A 24,365-nucleotide genomic window follows, 5' to 3' on the forward strand; every position below is an offset into this window, starting at 1 on the left:
CAGCAGTAAACACCAAAAAGACGAAAAATAAATGTTTTCCAGAGAAGATCCAGATCTCAGGGAATTAGACCAAAGTTCTCAATTAGTACAAAATATATCGAGTACTGTACACACTACAATTACTTAGGTTTAAAAATAAGCTCAACTGGACTCCTTAATGATGCAGTGAATGAACAGAGAGAAAGCAAGGCATTCTACGCCATTAAAAAACGAATTCAAATTGAAATACCTATTCAAATTTGGCTAAAACTAATTTAATGTGTCATGGAACCAATTGCACTTTATACCAGCGAGGTGTGGGGTCTACTTGCAAAACAAGATTTCATAAAATGGGACAAACACCCCATTGAAACCCTCAATGCAGAGTTCTGTAAGATTCTCCTACATGTCCAGAGGAAAACTACATACAATGCATGCAGGGCAGAATTAGGCCAATATCCACTAATAATAAAAACTCAAAAAGAGCAATTCAGTTTTGGAAACATCTAAAATACACTGACCCCCTCATATCATTACCAAGCCCTGCAATGCCAAGAGCTGAGCAAAGAAAAGAGTCCCCTCATCCAGCTGGTCCTGGGGCTGAGTTCACAAACCTGTCCTACTAACACACTGAAGCCTCAGGACCAGAACATCCAATCAGAATAAAACAAATTACAACACAATCAAAACAAAACTACATTGCTTATTGGGAAACAGAAGCACAAAGCAAAATGCAGTGCTATCTGGCCCTAAATGGACAGTACACCGTGGCTAACTATTTGACCATGGTTACTGATCAAAACCTTAGGAAAAACCTTGACAAAGTACAGGCTCAGTGAGCACAGCTTTGCCATTGAGAAGGGTAGACACAGGAAAACCTGGCTCCCTGTAGAGGAAAGGCTGTGCAACCACTGCACCACAGCAGAACCTGAGACAGAGCTGCATTTCCTGACAAAATGTAAAAAACATAAAACAATTATAGTGTCATTTCCCCAAATTTGAAACCCCTATTTAAGGTTTCAAAGACCTCTCTGATGGGAATAGGCTACCGGTCCTGCTGGGGGAGGACGCAGACAGACACAGACAGACACAGACAGAGACAGACAGAGACAGAGAGACAGACAAGTCATGCAGAAGAACAGCTCCTGACTTGTTATAACTTTTTGGTTGTTAACTTTTTATGGATGGGGGCAGTATTTTCACGGCCGGATAAAAAAATGTACCCAAGTTAATCTGATTATTACTCCTGCCCAGAAACTAGAATATGCATATAATGGATAGAAAACACTCCAAAGTTTCTAAAACTGTTTGAATGGTGTCTGTGAGTATAACAGAACTCATTTGGCAGGCCAAAACCTGAGAAGATTCCAAACAGGAAGCGCCCTCTCTGACCATTTCTTGGCCTTCTTGATCATCTCTATCCAAAACAGGGGATCTCTGCTGTAACGTGACATTTTCTAACGCTCCCATAGGCTCTTAGAAGGCGCCAGAACGTTGAATGATGACTTTGCAGGCCATGGCTGAAAAAGAGTAGCGCATTTGGTAAGTGGTCGATCTGAGAACAATGAGACTGGCGTGCGCGTGCCGCGAGAAGAGTCCATGTTTACATTTTCAGTCTTTGAACGAAAACAACAACTCCCGGTCGGAATATTATTGTTTTTTTACGAGAAAAATCGCATAAAAATTGATTTTAAACAGCGATTGACATGCTACGAAGTACGGTAATGGAATATTTTGAAATTTTTTGTCACGAAACGTGCCGGGCGCGTCACCCTTCTTTACCCTTCGGATAGTGTCTTGAACGCACGAACAAAACGCCGCTATTTGGATAGAACTATGGATTATTTGGAACCAAACCAACATTTGTTATTGAAGTAGAAGTCCTGGCAGTGCATTCTGACGAAGAACAGCAAAGGTAATCCAATTTTTCTTATAGTAAATCTGAGTTTGGTGAGGGCCAAACTTGGTGGGTGTCAAAAAAGCTAGCCCGTGATGGCGAGCTATCTACTCAGAATATTGCAAAATGTGCTTTCACCGAAAAGCTATGTTAAAATCTGACACCGCGATTGCATAAAGGAGATCTGTATCTATGATTCTTAAAATAATTGTTATGTTTTTTTTTTGTGAACGTTTATCGCGAGTAATTTAGTAAATTCACCGGAAGTGTTCGGTGGGAATGCTAGTTCTGAACATCACATGCTAATGTAAAAAGCTGTTTTTTTATATAAATATGAACTTGATTGAACAAAACATGCATGTATTGTATAACATAATGTCCTAGGAGTGTCATCTGATGAAGATCAAAGGTTAGTGCTGCATTTAGCTGTGGTTTTGGTTTTTGTGACATTATAAGCTAGCTTGAAAAATGGGTGTCTGATTATTTCTGGCTGGGTACTCTGCTGACATAATCTAATGTTTTGCTTTCGCTGTAAAGCCTTTTTGAAATCGGACAGTGTGGTTAGATAAAGGAGAGTCTTGTCTTTAAAATGGTGTAAAATAGTCATATGTTTGAAAAATGGAAGTTTTCGGATTTTCGAGGACTTTGTATTTCGCGCCACGCCCATCATTGGATATTGGAGCAGGTGTTCCGCTAGCGGAACGTCTAGATGTAAGAGGTTAAGAGCGAGATTGACACGATTAAATTAGCAAAAAATGTATAGGTAATCAAATTGTACAACTGAAGATCAACACAGGAAGGAAAGATTGGTCTTTTAACTCACTCTCTGTCAATCTTCATCGTGGTAGCTAGCCAAATTCAAATCTGTCAGCTAGCTCACCTCTAGCTCTAACTGTTTACTGGTGGTAACCATAGCAACGTGGCCACTGAGGCAGCGACAGCAGCAGCAGAGACTGAGAGACTTTAACCCCCAGCAGAAATAAATCAGAGAAGGGAAGAATACATTTTAAACCCCGAATTCTGAGGGAGAACCCAGAAACTTTGTTTGCCGACTGCTCACAAAACAGGACTGTTACAAACCTGTTATTTTACACAGACCACACTACTGCCTGGCATACAGCTGTAACCAGGCATTTCAGCTATACCACAAAGAAAGGCATCTGCAAGGGGAGGCAAATCCACATTTTTGAGGACAGCGACAAGGACCAGGAAAACAGGTTTCTGACGGTAAATATGTACCAGAACGGCACGGTCATGGTCCAGGGCAGTGAGGCTGCACTCAGCTCTGTTGTGCAGGACTTCCCCACCCTAACGAAGATAGCGGAAAGCAAAAAAGACAAGGACAGCACCCCAACCTCTCCCCTCAGGCACCCCAACAGCAGGACTCTCCTCCCCTGCCTGCCTACAACCACCAGAGCCTGTTGAGAGACAGGCTGGCTCTGTTAGAGGGATGGGTTACTGAGCTGAAGGAGCAGCTCCCCAGCTACACCACCACCAGCCCAGACACAGAGCTAAAAAAAATAAAGGGAACACTAAAATAACACATCCTAGATCTGAATGAATTAAATAATCTTATTAAATACTTTTTTCTTTACATAGTTGAATGTGTTGACAACAAAAATCATCAATGGAAATCCAATTTATCAACCCATGGAGGTCTGGATTTGGAGTCACACTCAAAATTAAAGTGGAAAACCACAATACAGGCTGATCCAACTTTGATGTAATGTCCTTAAAACAAGTCAAAATGAGGCTCAGTAGTGTGTGTGGCCTCCACGTGCCTGTATGACCTCCCTACAATGCCTGGGCATGCTCCTGATGAGGTGGCAGATGGTCTCCTGAGGGATCTCCTCCCAGACCTGGACTAAAGCATCCGCCAACTCCTGGACAGTCTGTGGTGCAACGTGGCGTTGGTGGATGGAGCGAGACATGATGTGCTCAATTGGATTCAGGTCTGGGGAACGGGCGGGCCAGTCCATAGCATCAATGCCTTCCTCTTGCAGGAACTGCTGACACACTCCAGCCACATGAGGTCTAGCATTGTCATGCATTAGGAGGAACCCAGGGCCAACCGCACCAGCATATGGTCTCACAAGGGGTCTGAGGATCTCATCTCGGTACCTAATGGCAGTCAGGCTACCTCTGGCGAGCACATGGAGGGCTGTGCGGCCCCCCAAAGAAATGCCACCCCACACCATGACTGACCCACCGCCAAACCGGTCATGCTGGAGGATGATGCAGGCAGCAGAACATTCTCCACGGCGTCTCCAGACTCTGTCACGTGCTCAGTGTGAACCTGCTTTCATCTGTGAAGAGCACAGGGCGCCAGTAGCGAATTTGCCAATCTTGGTGTTCTCTGGCAAATGCCAAACGTCCTGCATGGTGTTGGGCTGTAAGCACAACCCCCACCTGTGGACGTCGGGCCCTCACACCACCCTCATGGAGTCTGTTTCTGACGTTTGAGCAGACACATGCACATTTGTGGCCTGCTGGAGGTCATTTTGCAGGGCTCTGGCAGTGCTCCTCCTGCTCCTCCTTGCACAAAGGCGGAGGTAGCGGTCCTGCTGCTGGGTTGTTGCCCTTCTACGGCCTCCTCCACGTCTCCTGATGTACTGGCCTGTCTCCTGGTAGCGCCTCCATGCTCTGGACACTACGCTGACAGACACAGCAAACCTTCTTGCCACAGCTCGCATTGATGTGCCATCCTGGATGAGCTGCACTACCTGAGCCACTTGTGTGGGTTGTAGACTCCGTCTCATGCTACCACTAGAGTGAAAGCACCGCCAGCATTCAAAAGTGACCAAAACATCAGCCAGGAAGCATAGGAACTGAGAAGTGGTCTGTGGTCACCACCTGCAGAACCACTCCTTTATTGGGGGTGTCTTGCTAATTGCCTATAATTTCCACCTGTTGTCTATTCCATTTGCACAACAGCATGTGAAATTTATTGTCAATCAGTGTTGCTTCCTAAGTGGACAGTTTGATTTCACAGAAGTGTGATTGACTTGGAGTTACATTGTGTTGTTTAAGTGTTCCCTTTATTTTTTTGAGCAGTGTATATATAAAAAAACATTGTTTTTAGCTGTTATCCTGTTTATCTCTTAACAACGTACTAGTTAGTAGTTACTGTATTTCTGACTGCTATTCTTTCTTTTTGCAACATGAAATCACTATCAGTTAGCATGTGGAACATTCAGGGTCTAAACTCATCATCCTGTCAGTTAGCATGTGGAACATTCAGGGTCTAAACTCATCATCCTGTCAGTTAGCATGTGGAACATTCAGGGTCTGAACTCATCATCCTGTCAGTTAGCATGTGGAACATTCAGGGTCTAAACTCATCATCCTGTCAGTTAGCATGTGGAACATTCAGGGTCTAAACTGATCAACCTGTCAGTTAGCATGTGGAACATTCAGGGTCTAAACTGATCAACCTTTGGACTGAAGAGTTTAGCACTGGAGTTCAACAAACATCTTAAAGATGTTGACGTCATCATTCTGCAGGAGACATGGTGTAAGGCTGACATTGTCACTCACTGTCCCACAGGCTACAGAGAGGTCATTGTGCCATCACAGAAACACAGCTCTGTCAATAGAGGCAGAGACTCTGGAGTACTGATCATTTGGTACAGATCCAAACTACAACATCTAATTGCTCCCCTCAAAATTGGTAAATATCACATTTGGTTAAAACTGAAAAAAAGAATTGTACTGACAGAAAAAAACATGTTCCTTTGCACAATATATATCTCCATATTACTCAGAGGAGATCTTCCCCACCCTTGAGGCAGAGACGTGCCATTTCCAGGCCCAGGGAAATGTGCTCATCTGTGGGGATACAAATGCATGCACAGGAACACTACCTGATCTAACGACCACACGAGGGGACAGCTTTATTACAGGCCTTACTTTTCTAACTGTCTTCATCTCCCCCATAGAAACAACAGTGACAGCACCATCAACAAAAACGGAAGAGATCTTTTGCAGCTCTGTATAACCCTGGGTCTGTACTTTGTCAATGGTAGGTTATGGGGGGACTCTTTGGGGAGATTCACCTACTGCTCACCTCTTGGCCATAGTACAGTAGACTATATGATCACAGACATGGACCCTTTCTCTCTCAGCTCATTAACTGTCAAGCCACTAACACCTCTGTCTGATCACAGCCAAATGATGTTGTTCCTCAAAAGAACAGACATGGAAACAACCACACATTCACAGCCCAGTAAGCTGTACAACATCAGAAATTCATACAGATGAGCCCAAAACAGCACAGAAGAATACCAGAAAGCAACCTGGAACCAAAATATCCAAACACTCTTAGATAACTTTCTGGAAACCACCTTCACTCACAGTAAAGAAGGCATCAATCTAGCAGTAAAAAACATCAACTATATATTCAGGCAAATGGCAAAAGAAGCACAATTGAAATTAATAAAAAACAAAACTAAAAAGATCACAGATGACAACTGGTTTGATGCAGATTGTAAAACAATAAGGAAAAGACTTAGAACACTATCCAACCAAAAGCACAGAGACCCAAATAATGGTGAATTACTCCTTCATTACTGTGAGACTTTAAAACTCTATAAACGTACACTCAGAACCAAAAAAGCGCAGTACAACAGCAAGCAGCTGACACTAATTGAGGAGTCCATAAACACAAACAACTTCTGGTAAAATTGGAAAAAACGAAAAAAATCTAAACAAAAAGGAATTAGCGATACAAAATGGTGACATATGGACAACCCATTTTAAAACACTCTACAACACCGTTCAAATTGACACAAACGCAGAACAACGCCAAATTCATGAGAAGTTGAATGGATTAGAAAACACTATAAAGGACAATCAAAATCTATTGGACTCCCCAATTACTGACCAGGCGCTCTATAAGAAACTTCAGGCCCTCAGATTTAAAAAAGCATGCGGACCTGATGGCATCCTAAATGAGATGCTCAAACTCACTAGTGCAAAATTTCAATTGGCTAAAAAATTATTTCAATTGGTTTAAAAATAAGCTCAACTGGACACCTTAATGAGGCAGTGAATTAACAGAAAGAAAGCACGCAGGGCATGCTATGCCATTAAAAAGCAAATTCAAATAGAAATACCTATTAAAATGTGGCTAAAACTAATTGAATATGTCATTGAACCAATTGCACTTTATGCCAGCGAGGTGTGGGGTCTACTTGCAAAACAAGATTTCATCAAATGGGACAAACACCCCATTGAAACCCTCAATGCAGAGTTCTGTAAGATTCTCCTACATGTCCAGAGGAAAACTACAAACAATGCATGCAGGGCAGAATTAGTCCATTATCCACTAATAATAACAACAACAACTCAAAAAAGAGCAATTCAGTTTTGGAAACATCTAAAATACACTGACCCTCTCATATCATTACCACGCCCTGCAATGCCAAGAGCTGAGCAAAGAAAAGAGTCCCCTCATCCAGCTGGTCCTGGGGCTGAGTTCACAAACCTGTCCTACTAACACACTGAAGCCTCAGGACCAGAACATCCAATCAGAATAAAACAAATTACAACACAATCAAAACTACATTACTTATTGGGAAACAGAAGCACAAAGCAAAATGCAGTGCTATCTGGCCCTAAATGGACAGTACACCGTGGCTAACTATTTGACCATGGTTACTGATCAAAACCTTAGAAAAACCTTGACAAAGTACAGGCTCAGTGAGCACAGCTTTGCCATTGAGAAGGGTAGACACAGGAAAACCTGGCTCCCTGTAGAGGAAAGGCTGTGCAACCACTGCACCACAGCAGAACCTGAGACAGAGCTGCATTTCATGACAAAATGTAAAAAACATAAAACAATTAGTGTCATTTCCCCAAATTTGAAACCCTTATTCAAGGTTTCAAAGACCTCTCTGATGAGGATAGGCTACCCGTCCTGTTGGGGGAGGACACAGAGAGCTGTGGGTTGGCAGCACACTACATTGCTGCCTGCCATAAGATGAGGGACAGTGTCTGACAGACCAATCAACCTGCACATGTCCTCTACTGTATAATTATTGTTATTGTTGAATGTATGGTTATTTTGACCCTTGGTTATTGTTATTACTGTTGTCCCGTTGACAATTCTGATTCTCATTTTTATATTGTAAATATCCAAAATAAGCTTTGGCAATATGTACATTGTTACGTCATGCCAATAAAGCGAATTGAATTGAGAGATTCAGACAGACAGACAGACAGACAGACAGACAGACAGACAGACAGACAGAACAGACAGACACACAGAGAAAGAGAGACACACAGAGAAAGAGAGAGAGCGAGAGAAACAGAGAGAGACAGAGAGAGAGCGAGAGAAACAGAGAGAGAGACAGAGGATGTGTGCTTCCGAAAGATCCTTGTGAAAACCACAAGGGCTGTTGCAAGTGGTGGTTACTGTAAGGAATTACTGGTACTCACAGCCACAGGAATGACCTTTTACTACCTGCTGGCTATATGAAGGATCCTTCTAGAAACCAAGACCAATCTAAAAGCAATAAGCCTGAGTTCAAACAGCGCTCTATCGAACACTGAACATAAAAAATAAGTCACTTTCTCTTTGGAAGAAGTTAAAGTGCCATCTGAAACAATAGTGTGAGCCTCTTCCACTCTTCCTGTGCAGTGCTGCTGAAGTACGCTTCTGTTTGATGCAGCGCGCCAGAGAAGTTCTTCCACTGTCAGGAGAAATGCTAATGCAAGTTAATATATGTTAATTGCATGCAAATGAAAGGTTGCTTCTCTATCACACCCACAACGGAAGCACAACCATGGCCTTGGATTAGCAGGTGGAGGACTTCTGTGAGAGGTCGCTGTTATGCCTGAATTCGACCCAAAACCCAACGAGGTTGAGAGTGGTTGTATGAAACCATTCGGTATGTCAAGAAAAGCTTTTAAACGTGCCAGCCCACTTCATTTCTATTCAAGTTTGACTCGCCATGAATTCGGCGTTTGAACTGTGCGTAAGCCGCCATTTTCAAATGAGTTTACAACATAGTAACAAAAAGATCAAAAGAAACAAAAACTATCCCTTAGCTTTTAATAGAGAATAATGAAAGCTGCCCCCTAAAACGAAACCAGCACAAAAGACACAGAGGACTTTTACTGAGAAACCACTGGCTAGTATAAACCCAAAAAATACGGTATAACTGACTATTCTTGTTTTGTTTGTGCCTGGTTTGCGTCTTTTGGACGGCCTCTGCTGAAGTGAAATAATACCTTGTCTGAGCTGAAACCAGTGTAGTGCGGTGTGTAGGACTTCTCAGTACTGGTAATTACACCGCCCTGCGATGACTGGGATAGTGTGTAGACACCGCAGGAGGTCATATCACTAGTGTGTACGTGTGTATGTGTTGCAGCTGTCCTTACATCACCCTAGTGAAACATAAAAGCACTGGAAGGACACCACCCCTTTGACCTGTCACCTGACATTTCCTCCAACTGACTGTAGCCAGCTGTTTTACCATTCCATTACTGCAACACATTCTGACTGTAGCCCGCTGTTCCATTACTACAACACATTCTGACTGTAGCCCGCTGTTCCATTACTGCAACACATTCTGACTGTAGCCCGCTGTTCCATTACTGCAACACATTCTGACTGTAGCCAGCTGTTCCACCATTCCATTACTACAACACATTCTGACTGTAGCCCGCTGTTCCATTACTACAACACATTCTGACTGTAGCCAGCTGTTTTACCATTCCATTACTGCAACACATTCTGACTGTAGCCCGCTGTTCCATTACTACAACACATTCTGACTGTAGCCAGCTGTTTTACCATTCCATTACTGCAACACATTCTGACTGTAGCCCGCTGTTCCATTACTGCAACACATTCTGACTGTAGCCAGCTGTTCCACCATTCCATTACTACAACACATTCTGACTGTAGCCAGCTGTTCCATTACTACAACACATTCTGACTGTAGCCAGCTGTTCCACCATTCCATTACTACAACACATTCTGACTGTAGCCAGCTGTTCCATTACTACAACACATTCTGACTGTAGCCAGCTGTTCCACCATTCCATTACTACAACACATTCTGACTGTAGCCAGCTGTTCCACCATTCCATTACTGCAACACATTCTGACTGTAGCCCGCTGTTCCATTACTGCAACACATTCTGACTGTAGCCAGCTGTTTTACCGTTCCATTACTGCAACACATTCTGACTGTAGCCCGCTGTTTTACCATTCCATTACTGCAACATATTCTGACTGTAGCCCGCTGTTCCATTACTGCAACACATTCTGACTGTAGCCAGCTGTTCCATTACTACAACACATTCTGACTGTAGCCAGCTGTTCCATTACTACAACACATTCTGACTGTAGCCAGCTGTTCCATTACTACAACACATTCTGACTGTAGCCAGCTGTTCCACCATTCCATTACTACAACACATTCTGACTGTAGCCAGCTGTTCCATTACTACAACACATTCTGACTGTAGCCAGCTGTTCCATTACTACAACACATTCTGACTGTAGCCAGCTGTTCCATTACTACAACACATTCTGACTGTAGCCAGCTGTTCCACCATTCCATTACTACAACACATTCTGACTGTAGCCAGCTGTTCCATTACTACAACACATTCTGACTGTAGCCAGCTGTTCCACCATTCCATTACTGCAACACATTCTGACTGTAGCCCGCTGTTCCATTACTGCAACACATTCTGACTGTAGCCAGCTGTTTTACCGTTCCATTACTACAACACATTCTGACTGTAGCCAGCTGTTCATTACTACAACACATTCTGACTGTAGCCAGCTGTTCCATTACTACAACACATTCTGACTGTAGCCAGCTGTTCCATTACTACAACACATTCTGACTGTAGCCAGCTGTTCATTGCTACAATACATTCTGACTGTAGCCAGCTGTTCATTACTGCAACACATTCTGACTGTAGCCAGCTGTTCCATTACTACAACACATTCTGACTGTAGCCAGCTGTTCCACCATTCCATTACTACAACACATTCTGACTGTAGCCAGCTGTTCCATTACTACAACACATTCTGACTGTAGCCAGCTGTTCCACCATTCCATTACTGCAACACATTCTGACTGTAGCCCGCTGTTCCATTACTGCAACACATTCTGACTGAATAACATATTCTGACTGTAGCCCGCTGTTCCATTACTGCAACACATTCTGACTGTAGCAAGCTGTTCCATTAATGCAACACATTTTGACTGTAGCCCGCTGTTCATTGCTACAATACATTCTGACTGTAGCCAGCTGTTCCATTAATGCAACACATTCTGACTGTAGCCAGCTGTTCATTACTACAACACATTCTGACTGTAGCCAGCTGTTCCATTACTACAACACATTCTGACTGTAGCCAGCTGTTCATTACTACAACACATTCTGACTGTAGCCAGCTGTTCCATTACTACAACACATTCTGACTGTAGCCAGCTGTTCATTACTACAACACATTCTGACTGTAGCCAGCTGTTCATTACTACAACACATTCTGACTGTAGCCAGCTGTTCATTACTACAACACATTCTGACTGTAGCCAGCTGTTCCATTACTACAACACATTCTGACTGTAGCCAGCTGTTCATTACTACAACACATTCTGACTGTAGCCAGCTGTTCCATTACTACAACACATTCTGACTGTAGCCAGCTGTTCATTACTACAACACATTCTGACTGTAGCCAGCTGTTCCATTACTACAACACATTCTGACTGTAGCCAGCTGTTCCATTACTACAACACATTCTGACTGTAGCCAGCTGTTCATTGCTACAATACATTCTGACTGTAGCCAGCTGTTCATTACTGCAACACATTCTGACTGTAGCCAGCTGTTCCATTACTACAACACATTCTGACTGTAGCCAGCTGTTCCACCATTCCATTACTACAACACATTCTGACTGTAGCCAGCTGTTCCATTACTACAACACATTCTGACTGTAGCCAGCTGTTCCACCATTCCATTACTGCAACACATTCTGACTGTAGCCCGCTGTTCCATTACTGCAACACATTCTGACTGTAGCCAGCTGTTTTACCGTTCCATTACTGCAACACATTCTGACTGTAGCCCGCTGTTTTACCATTCCATTACTGCAACATATTCTGACTGTAGCCCGCTGTTCCATTACTGCAACACATTCTGACTGTAGCAAGCTGTTCCATTAATGCAACACATTTTGACTGTAGCCCGCTGTTCATTGCTACAATACATTCTGACTGTAGCCAGCTGTTTTACCGTTCCATTACTGCAACACATTCTGACTGTAGCCCGCTGTTTTACCATTCCATTACTGCAACATATTCTGACTGTAGCCCGCTGTTCCATTACTGCAACACATTCTGACTGTAGCCCGCTGTTTTACCATTCCATTACTGCAACACATTCTGACTGTAGCCCGCTGTTTTACCATTCCATTACTGCAACACATTCTGACTGTAGCCAGCTGTTCATTGCTACAACACATTCTGACTGTAGCCAGCTGTTCATTACTACAACACATTCTGACTCTAGCCAGCTGTTCATTACTACAACACAGACTGACTCTAGCCAGCTGTTCATTACTACAATACAGACTGACTCTAGCCAGCTGTTCATTACTACAATACAGACTGTCATTTTGTAATCGTCACCTATACTGAAGATCAAGAGGCGGGAAACAGAATGGAACAAACAACTTCTGAGACTGAAGAAACATCTTTAGGACGATGAAGTGAATCATCAACAATGGCATACTGTAGACTGGGTGCATTTCCTGTACGCTGTAGTTAATGTGGATTCACATTACACACCGCCCCGTAGCATTCACGTCTGTAGCTATGAAGTGCTTTGAAAAGCTGGTCATGGCTCACATCAACACCCTTATCCCAGAAACCCTAGACCCACTCCAATTTGCATACCGCCCCAACAGATGATGCAATCTCTATTGCACTCCACACTTCCCTTTCACACCTGGACAAAAGGAACACCTATATGAGAACGCTATTCATTGACTACAGCTCAGCGTTCAACACCATAGTGCCCTCAAAGCTCATCACTAAGCTAAAGACTCTGGGACTAAACACCTCCCTCTGCAACTGGATCCTGGACATCCTGACGGGCCGCCCCCAGGTGGTGAGGGTAGGTAACAACAGATCCGCCACGCTGATCCTCAACACTGGGGCCCCTCAGGGGTGCGTGCTCAGTCCCCTCCTGTACTCCCTGTTCACTCATAACTGCACGGCCAGACACGACTCCAACACCATCATTAAGTTGGCCGATGACAACAGTGGTAGGCCTGATCCCCGACAACAACGAGCCTATAGGGAGGAGGTCAGAGACCTGGCCGTGTGGTGCCAGGACAACAACCTCTCTCTCAACGTGATCAAGAGAAAGGAGATGATTGTGGACTACAGGAAAAGGAGGACCAAGCACGCACCCATTCTCATCGACGGGGCTGTAGTGGAGCAGGTTGAGAGCTTCAAGTTCATTGGTGTCCACATCACCAACAAACTAACATGGTCCAAGCACAACAAAACCTATTCCCCCCCAGGAGACTGAAAAGATTTGGCATGGGTCCTCAGATCCTCAAAAGGTTCTACAGCTGCACCATCGAGAGCATCCTGACTGGTTACATCACTGCCTGGTATGGCAACTACTCGGCCTCCGACCGCAAGGCACTACAGAGGGTACTGCGTACGGCCCAGTACATTACTGGGGCCAAGCTTCCTGCCACACAGGACCTCTATACCAGGCGGTGTCAGAGGAATGCCCTAAAAATTGTCAAAGACTCCAGCCACCATAGATTGTTCTCTCTGCTACCGCACGGCCACCGGTACTGGAGTGCCAAGTCTAGGTCCGAGAGGCTTCTAAACAGCTTCTACCCCCAAGCCATAAGACTCCTGAACATCTAACCAAATGATTTGAATTGCTGCCCCCCCCTTAACGCTGCTGCTACTCTCTGTTTATTATCTATGCATAGTCACTTTAATAACTCTACCTACATGTACATATTACCTCAATTACCTTGACTAACCGGTGTCCCCGCACATTGACTCTGTACCGGTACCCCCCTGTATAATCTCGCTATTGTTATTTTACTGCTGCTCTTTAACTACTTGTTACTTTTATTTCTTATTCTTAACCACATTTTTTAAACTGCACTGTTGGTTAGGGGCTCGTAAGTAAGCATTTCACTGTTAGGTCTACACCTGTTGTATTCGGCGCATGCGACTAATAAAATTTAATTTGACATTAACTTTTTAAGGTATAGGGGGCAGTATTATCATTTTCAGATGAAAAGTGTGCCCAGAGTAAACTGCCTAATACTCGGGCCCAGAGTCAAATATTTGCATATTATTAGTACATTTGGATAGAAAACACTGAAGTTTCTAAAACTGTTTGAATGATGTCTGCGAGTATAACAGAACTCATATGGCAGGCAAAAACCTTAGAAAAATCCAACCAGGAAGTGGGAAATCTGAGAATTGTAGTTCTTCTTTTGAATCCCTATCGAAACTACAGTGTCTGTGGGGTCACGTTGCACTTCCTAAGGCTTCCATTGGCTGTCAACAGCCTTTAGAAACGTGTTTCATCCTTCTCCTGTTACTGGGCAGAAAATAAGAGCTCAGTCAATGAGTGGACTGCCTGGGACCAGTGAGTTGTTTACTGCACGGGCACGTTTGGCGCACCGCTCCTTCTTTTTCCTCTAATGAATACGCTATTGTCCGGTTGGATTATTATTGACGTTTTATGTTAAAAAGACCCTAAGGATTGATTGTAAACAACGTTTGACATGTTTCTACGAACGGTAATGGAACCATTTTACTTTTCTTGTCTGCATATTATGCCTTTGGATAGTGATCTGAACGCACGAACAAAACGGAGGTATTTGGACATAAATATGGAGTATTTCGAACAAAAAGAACATTTCTTGTGGAAGTAGGAGTCCTGGGAGTGCATTCTGACGAAGACCAGCAAAGGTAAGAGAATATTTACAATACTAATTCTGAGTTTAGTTGGCGGGTGTCTGTATAGCTTGCTTTGATGGCTGAGCTATGTACTCAGAATATTGAAAAATGTGCTTTCTCCGTAAAGCTATTTTAAAATCTGACACAGCGGTTGCATTAAGGAGAAGTATATCTATAATTCTTTCAATAACTGTTGTAAATTTGATCAACGTTTATGATGAGTATTTTTGTAAATTGATGTGCACATTCACCGGCAGTTTTGGTGGGAATACATTTTCTGAACATCACGCGCCAATGTAAAATGGGTTTTTTGGATATAAATATGAACTTTATCGAGCAAAACATACATGTATTGTGTAACATGAAGTCCTATGAGTGCCATCTGATGAAGATCAAAGGTTAGTGAATATTTTAGCTGTATTTTTGGTCTTTGTGATGCATGTCCTTGCTTGGAAAATGGCTGTGTGGTTTTTCTTTAAGTTTATGTCCTACATAATCTAATTTTATGCTTTCGCCGTAAAGCCTTTTTGAAATCGGGCAATGTGGTTAGATTAATGAGAAGTTTAATCTTTAAAATGGTGTAAAATAGTTGATTGAGAAAATGAAAAGAGATTTTTGCTATTTCGTATTTCGCGCCCTGATATTTCACTGGCTTTTGATAGTGTGTAGCGCGGGTGGGACTCTAGCGTCCCACGTAGCCCATAGAAGTTAAGCTCAGCTGTATGCCAATCCTGGATGCTGCAAATCTAGTTTCTGTCAGTCTAGAAAAAAGACTGACAGCATCATAAATAATAATGGTGGCTAGTTTTTCTAGCTGCCATTTTGTGTTTTCGTATTTCACCCAGGAATTAAAATCAATGAACTGAAGTGAAGAGGAACCAGCACCACAGAGTGAGATACAGTCTTCCATTGTTGTGGAAAGGAGAATGAAATCAGAGGCATACGAGCATGATCAAAACACAGACATGTAGGACACACACACCCTCTCTCTCTCACACACACACACACACACAGCAGACACTTACATCTTCGTCAGAGCCAGGGCTGTGGAGTGTGACTGCAATGGGGGCGGGCCTCTCTTGGGTCAATGATGGCATGGTAACCAGGTGCCCGGTGACTGCCTGTGGCGTGTGGATCTGCAGCACCTGGGCCGGCTGGCACAGCACCAACGGACCACCTGTTAGGAGGGGACAAACAACACTTAGATTATATACTGTACCCTTTACTAAGCTGTTATTAAATAATAAGCTGTGTGTTTCGGTATTCCTCGCCAGTCGCTAACCACAAAAACAACAGAGCACTTGGTCACCTGTGACAGCTGGGAGTCAGTCTGGCTATTATCAGCAGCCCCTCTTCCCCAGTGCTACTGTCTGGTCCCTCTCAAAAAGCGTTCCCCCTTTCCCCAGTGGTACTGTCTGTACAGAGTGCACCCAGAGCTCCTTCTACCCTCTGACCTCTCAGCGACCCTGCATTAACCCCTGAGCTTTAATAACCTGTAGGAGAACTGAACACTGGGGAACTAACTGGTCAGATGTTAACCATCAGGGTCAACGGCCGGTCACATTCCTCCCCTCCTACCTGTATTAAAGGGAGGGAAGAACAGACAGAAAAATGGAACACATCTGTCTGTGTACATGATTAGATTTCTCAATAGATGTATTGCGGTCTCACGGTAATTTATACTAATGTAATACAATGTTTCTAAAAACACCATATCCATGGTTTACAGCTCTGTGCCAGGAACCATCCGTCACACAGAAACACTGGCACAGCACCCACCGGGTCCTGCTAAATGACCTGTCAGCGTTAATGGTGATGATTAGACAAAGCTACAGCGCTGATGAAGGAACGCGGATGAGATGAGGACTACTTCTTTTACCAAGTCAAATAGTAGATCTAGAGCAGAGCTACCAAATCAAATCAAGCTTTATTTATACAACACATTTCAGACATGGGGAAAAAAAATGAATAAAAACAAATGAAATTAAAAAGAAATATTCACAACAAACATCAGAGGATAAACAAACTAAAGAACAACAATAAAAACAGAGACTAAAAAAAGCACAGTGAGGAAAAGCAAAGCTAAGGTATGTTTTAAGATCTCTTAAAACTCGACAGTTTCAGCCCCCCCCTGGCAGGCTGTGCCCGATCCCGTACGTTCACAGTTTCAGCCCCCCCCTGGCAGGCTATTCCAGAGGCTGGGGGCATAGTAACTAAAGGCTGCCTCTCCATGCCTCTTGGTCCTAGGCTTTGGGATAGTTAAAAGGCCAGAGGACCTAAGGGACCTACTGGGTACATAACTTAAAAGCATGTCTGACATGTACTGGGGTGCACAATCGTGGATTGATTTAAAAACCAAAAGAAGAATATTAAAATGAATTCTAAAACTCACAGGCAGCCAGTGTTGAGACTTTAAAACCAGTGCAATATGTGCTTTCTGTCTGGTCTTGGTCAGTACCCGTGCTGCAGCATTCTGTATGTTTTGCAGTTGACCAATGGCTTTCTTGGGTACACCAGACAGGAGAGCATTACAGTAGTCAAGCCTGCTTGTAATAAAAGCCTGGGTGAGTCTCTCTGTAGCAACCTGAGAGAAACGGCCGCACCTTGGCAATGTTCCTCAGGCGGTAAAAGCTATTTTGGTCACATTACTCATGTGTGATTCGAAATTTAGTTCAATCTAAAATGACACCTAGTTTTTTTTTACCTGGTGTTTTATCTTTATTGCCCGTGAATTAAAATGTTCAGCCAGATTATCTCTCTGTACTTTGGCTCAAACAATAAGTAACTGTTTTTTCTTGATTTAGTTAGAGAGGAAGTTGTGAGCCATATACACTACCGTTCAAAAGTTTGGGGTCACTTAGAAATGTCCTTGTTTTTGAAAGAAAACCTAGGTGTTATTTTAGATTCTGTAATAAATAGAAGGCTTAAGTTGTGATGTCACTTTGCTGAGCATGTCTGTGTCAACCAGGGAAAATAACTCCATAGTACCTTTGCGTGGTAGACTAAGGCACATATTAAACTTCTTATCAGGTCTTGACTGATAACAAACATTAGGCTGGATATCTTATCTCTAAAATATGCTGCAAACTCATCACATTTCGACGTGTAGGAAAGTTCATATACAGTAGGTTTGCAGGTGTAGGATTTCTCTCAAATGACTAGCGATCAGATTAGAGCCCGTCTGGCATTTAGAAAGTATTCAGACACCTTGACTTTTTCCACACTTTGTTACATTTTAGAATAAGGCTGTAACGTATTTCATTGTTTTTCCCCCCCTCATCAAATCTACACACACACAATACCCAATAATGACAACGCAAAAATAAAAATACTGAAATATCACATTTCCATAAGTATTCAGACCCTTTACTCTGGACTTTCTTGAAGCACCTTTGGCAGCGATTACAGCCTCAAGTCTTCTTGGGTATGACGCTACAAGCTTGGCACACCTGTATTTGGGGAGTATCTCCCATTCTTCTCTGCAGATCCTCTTAAGCTCTGTCAGGTTGGATGGGGAGCGTTGCTGCACAACTATTTCCAGGTCACTCCAGAGATGTTCAATCGGGTTCAAGTCTGGGCTCTGGCTGGGCCACTCAAGGACATTCAGAGACTTGTCCCGAAGCCACTCCTGTGTTGTCTTGGCTGTGTGCTTAGGGTCATTGTCCTGTTTGAAGGTGAACCTTCTCCCCAGTCTGGGTCCTGAGCCCGTTGAGCAGGTTTCCATCAAGGATCTCTCAGTACTTTGCTCCGATCATCTTTCCCTTGATCCTGACTAGTGTCCCAGTCCCTGAAATACATCCCCACAGCATGATGCTGCCTCCACCATGCTTCACCATAGGGATGGTGCCAGGTTTCCTCCAGATGTGACACTTGGCATTCAAGCCAAAGAGTTGAATCTTGGTTTCATCAGGCCAGAGAATCTTGTTTCTCATGGTCAGAGTCCTTTAGGTGCCTTTTGGCAAACTCCAAGCGGGCTGTCATGTTCCTTTTTACTGGGGAGTGGCTGTCCTTCTGGAAGGTTCTCCCATCTCCACAGAGGAACTCTGGAGCTCTGTCAGAGTGACCATTGGGTTCTTGGTCACCTCCCTGACCAAGGCCCTTCTCCCGCGATTTCTCTGTTTGGCCGGGTGGCCGGCTCTAGGAAGAGTCTTGGTGGTTCCAAACTTCTTCCATTTAAGAATGATGGAGGCCACTGTGTTCTTGGGGACCTTCAATGCTGTAGAAAGTTTTTGATACCTTTCCGCAGATCTGTGCCTCGACACAATCCTGTCTCGGAGCTCTACGGATAATTCCTTCAACCTCATGGCTTGGTTTTTGCTCTGACAACTGTGGGACCTTATGCAGACAGGTGTGTGCTTTCCCAAATCATGTCCAATCAATTGAATTTACCATAGGTGAACTAATCAATTGTAGAAACTTCTCAAGGATGATAAATGGAAACAAGATGCACCTCAGTTCAATTTCGAGTCTCATAGCAAAGGGTCTGAATACTTATGTAAATAAGGTATTTCCGTTTTTATTTTTAATACATTTGCAAACATTTCTAAAAACCTGTTTTCGCTTTGTCATTATGGGGTATTGTGTGTAGATTGATGAGGACATTTTATTTAATCCATTTTAGAATAATGCTGTAACGCAACAAAATGTGGAAAAAGGGAAGGGGGCTGAATACATTCTGAATGCACTGTATATGCCAAGTTGCTCTCTCAGAATATCATAATGGACCTGCAACTTTGACTTTCACCACTTTTCTAATTGATTTAGTTTCCTCACTCATCCAAGGGGCTTCTCCATTTGGATGTGGCTTTTTTCAACCTTACTGGAGCTATGGCATCAATGGTTGTCCTTCATTTGCTAAAGTTATCAACTAAATCATCACAAGAGGAAAGCAGAATAGGTGGTGGAGTATTGTTCATACACAAAATCTGTAGCAACTTCAGAGGTAAGATAGCGTTTCTTAATAATACGTTCAGTATTCCTCTTTGCTCTGGGCAACAAGGTAGTAAAAAAGACCGTGGTGATCAGATAAAGCAACATCAACAATAGAGGATATGTCAATATAAAGCCTCTTGGTAATATCCAGGTCCAGAGCACGGCTGTGGTTATGGGTGGGCCCAGTAGAAAGCCCCTTGGTAATATCCAGGTCCAGAGTACGGCTGTGGTTATGGGTGGGCCCAGTAGAAAGCCCCTTGGTAATATCCAGGTCCAGAGTACGGCTGTGGTTATGGGTGGGCCCAGTAGAAAGCCCCTTGGTAATATCCAGGTCCAGAGTACGGCTGGGGTTATGGGTGGGCCCAGTAGAAAGCCCCTTGGTAATATCCAGGTCCAGAGTACGGCTGTGGTTATGGGTGGGCCCAGTAGAAAGCCCCTTGGTAATATCCAGGTCCAGAGTACGGCTGTGGTTATGGGTGGGCCCAGTAGAAAGCCCCTTGGTAATATCCAGGTCCAGAGTACGGCTGGGGTTATGGGTGGGCCCAGTAGAAAGCCCCTTGGTAATATCCAGGTCCAGAGTACGGCTGTGGTTATGGGTGGGCCCAGTAGAAAGCCCCTTGGTAATATCCAGGTCCAGAGTACGGCTGTGGTTATGGGTGGGCCCAGTAGAAAGCCCCATGGTAATATCCAGGTCCAGAGTACGGCTGTGGTTATGGGTGGGCCCAGTAGAAAGCCCCTTGGTAATATCCAGGTCCAGAGTACGGCTGGGGTTATGGGTGGGCCCAGTAGAAAGCCCCTTGGTAATATCCAGGTCCAGAGTACGGCTGTGGTTATGGGTGGGCCCAGTAGAAAGCCCCTTGGTAATAACCAGGTCCAGAGTATGGCCACGGTTATGGGGGGCCCAGTAGAAAGCCCCTTGGTAATAACCAGGTCTAGAGTATGGCCACAGTTATGGGTGGGCCAGTAGAAAGCCCCTTGGTAATAACCAGGTCCAGAGTATGGCCACGGTTATGGGTGGGCCCAGTAACATGTTGGAAAAAGTCCATGAAGCTCAAAATATTCATAAATTCAATGGTCTTGGAGTCAGTCTCTTTGTCAACATGAAAATTAAAATTGTCCCACACAATGATTTTTTAAATAAAGAGTGAAGGAAAAGCAGCCAACAAGTTGGAACTCCTTCAAGACTGTTGGAAAAGCATTCCAGGTGAAGCTGGTTGAGAGAATGCCAAGAGTGTGCAAAGCAGTCATCAAGGTAAAGGGTGACTACTTTGACGAAGACAAATTTAAATATATTTTACATTTGAGATAAGAGATTTTTTGGTTACTACATGATTCTGTGTGTTATTTCATAGTTTAATGTCTTCACTATTATTTTACAATGTAAGAAAATAGTAAAAATAAAAGATAAAACCCTGGGATGAGTAGATGTGTCCAAAATGTTGACTAGTTCTGTATGTGAGTGACGATGGTGTCAATATTGGAGTAGTTGGCCAGAACTGTGGGCAGGAGGGAGTTGTTGTCATGGACACAGGCTCCTGGGTGACAGGTGATCTTGGTCGGTCCACAGATCGAAGGCAGGCCAAAATCTTTCACCATCGAGCTGTCCACAATGGTGGTCTTGATGGAATCCGATGAGGGAAGAGGGGGAGCAGGATGGGACCGTTATGGGGGGGGGGGGGGGGGCGCTTTGAGACAGGCTAGCCCGACTCTTAGTACCAGCAACAGCGGATGGCGTCGGAAACCCCAGGAAGGTGGAAGATGGCCCGAAACCCTTCTGTCTTGAGTCAGCGACCTGCTGAACTGTGGTGGTCGTGGAGAGGGTGCCACTGGGCAGCCGCCAGCTGGCGATATACTCCCAGGATCAGTTCTGACTCACGGGGCTGGTAGGTCCGTCTCGGGGCAAAGCTCTTTGATAGCTGGATCGGATCTTCTCGGATAGATAAAGGGTGGCCAGACTGCCTCCCCGATCTCCTATGCCTTGCGAGTGTCCAGTCTCCCATGGGTCGTGGAGTTGAGCTGAACATCCGTCCGTTGGATTGGGACAGATTAACGCCTCCTGACTCATTGACAGTTTTGCTACAGGAGGCATTTAAAAATGAGATTCGGTTTGCCTGGGTTATAGCAAGTTTGGTGTACCTAGAAAGCAGGTAATCCTTTTCTCGCAGCCAAGCGAACAACTGGAGGATCTCTTCCCTGAGTTCCTTGATGGTGGTGCATTTAGGGCAGACAAATCCCTGTCCATCGTTCAGTTCCACCTTATCTTAATCTGTGATTGATCACACCTAAAGCATTTGTGCCCAGTCGTGGATAAAAACACTAGATGGTTAGTACTACTAGCGTTAGCCTGCTCCGTTTCCATGACGGCTAGCAGCTAACTGCTACTTAACAGGAATCCAGAACACAAACTTGAGATCCCAGCTGTAAAGGCTAACCGCATCGCGGAATCCGTAGCAGTAAAAACTTTAGCTATGATTAAGGAAAACTATTTCATAAACACAACAAACTTAGTTTAGACAGTACAATGTTCTGTTGCCCACTCCCATAGGTTTACATCCAGGGTTCTCCAACCCTGTTCCTGGAGAGCTACCCTCCTGTAGGTTTACACCAGGGCTCTCCAACCCTGTTCCTGGAGAACTACCCTCCTGTAGGTTTACACCAGGGTTCTCCAACCCTGTTCCTGGAGAGCTACCCACCAGTAGGTTTACACCAGGGTTCTCCAACCCTGTTTCTGGAGAGCTATCCTCCTGTAGGTTTACACCTGGGCTCTCCAACCCTGTTCCCAGAGAGCCACCCTCCTGTAGGTTTACACCTGGGCTCTCCAACTATGTTTCTGGAGAGCTACCTTCCTGTAGGTTTACACCAGGGCTCTCCAACCCTGTTCCTGGAGAACTACCCTCCTGTAGGTTTACACCAGGTTTCTCCAACCCTGTTCCTGGAGAGCTACCCTCCTGTAGGTTAACACCAGGGCTCTTCAACCCTGTTCCTGGAGAGCTACCCTCCAGTAGGTTTTCACTCCAACCCCAGTTGTGACTAACCTGATTCAGTTTATCAACCAGCTAATTGTCTAGAATTAGGTGCGCTAGATTAGGGTTGGAGTGTAAACCTACAGGATGGTAGCTCTCCAGGAAGAGGGTTGGAGAGCCCTGATCTAGAGAGAAAGTTCTATTCAAACTCTAAACTAAAAATGGGTTTTGATTGTGCTTCAAATTCACATTCATGACTACAGAGGTCAGATATTCCACAGTGTTGGTTTAGTCCCGGGCAGACTGTGACATAACTGTTTGTATTGGCCCAGACTCAGCTGAGGTAGAAGATCAGGAAGAGGATCAGATTGGTAAGTCTGAATGAAACACAGGCTGGTGGGCCGAGGTAAGGAAACACTACTAAAACATTGACTCACAAATTATTAAACACAGATCCTAAAAAGAGAGGCAACGAAAGTAGAAATAGGGCGACACCTGCTGGCCAACGATACACAACACCCTCCCAAACTCTCACCCAAAACTTCCCTAATGCTTTACAGATCGACTGCCCCTAAAAACCAAAACGTGGCATCGATATGAGTCAGAAACATTTATTATAGTGTCATAATTGACTACAGAGTGTAAATAGGAAAATGTTTGGTCATAAAGGCAGTCTAAAACTGAGTTTGGAACCTCGTCACAACAAGTAAATTAAGATTGGGTTTGGATATACAATTATGTCAACATATCATGCCTCCTTTCGCCAAGCTCAACGTGCAAATTGCCCCTCTGCCCACTTTGCTTCCTATTACACTGGTCGCGTAGAACCGACAATGGACCACACGTCAACGCGTGAAAGAAGGGAGGGAAGCTCACCCTTCTCAAATCAAACAGTAAACTAATCTGCTCCGCTTGGTCATGTTGTCTACAAGCAAGCTAGTTGCATCGTCCAGAAACATACATCACTTTTCCATAAAATAAGTGTTTCAATTGTAAAACTAGTTTTCACTGGGAAGGCAGATAACACGTTATCAAAAGCAGTCACTTCTGCATGTGAAAACACTGAATCCTACTCATCACTCCATGTGATTGATTATTATTTGTTTTGAGCCGACTTTGCCGTCGGCCAGAGCGCGGCACCTGGCTCACTCCCGGGAGGCAGCCCGGTTACAAACCGAATGCAAATAACTTTTTACCCGGTTAAAACTCCTCCCACCGGAGTAACCCGGGACAGAAAAAGAAACCCATAGAATGGGGCTCCGTCTCCCCCAAAACGTTCAAATCAAAAGGATCACGGCGGTTTGAGACTGAACATCCCTATACGGCTTGACCAACCAGTGGCGGTGACTATACCGGTTGCAAGACTACAGACTGCTGGTTATGTATATTTTGATCATCATTATCATAGCTGATGTTAGCTAGCAAACTAAGATTGAGGGGACCACCGTATTTTAACTAGCTAACATTAGCATTGGTAGCTATTTTTTGACAAACTTTGCTAGTTGTTTACTACTATGTATTTGCCTACTTTAGCAATGTCATCGTATTTCCATTCCACTCTAAATTAGTGTAATTTAGACGAAACAGTCACATTTGCCTCTGAGGAGCAACCCA

The 24,365-nt window shown here is 44.1% G+C and overlaps 1 protein-coding gene across 2 annotated transcripts in view; it reads right to left on the minus strand.

The window, feature by feature from the left end:
* atf6 (activating transcription factor 6) overlaps window positions 1–24,365 on the minus strand; it is a 137,927-nt gene that overhangs the window by 97,879 nt on the left and 15,683 nt on the right. For both annotated transcript variants that reach the window (XM_014123468.2, XM_014123469.2), the window contains exon 7: window positions 15,882–16,033. In XM_014123468.2, coding sequence (XP_013978943.1) covers window positions 15,882–16,033 — 152 coding nt within the window. The remainder of the gene's footprint in view (window positions 1–15,881; window positions 16,034–24,365) is intronic.

The sequence above is a fragment of the Salmo salar genome, chromosome ssa10, assembly GCF_905237065.1.
Source record: "Salmo salar chromosome ssa10, Ssal_v3.1, whole genome shotgun sequence".
Classification (NCBI taxonomy): Eukaryota; Metazoa; Chordata; class Actinopteri; order Salmoniformes; family Salmonidae; genus Salmo; species Salmo salar.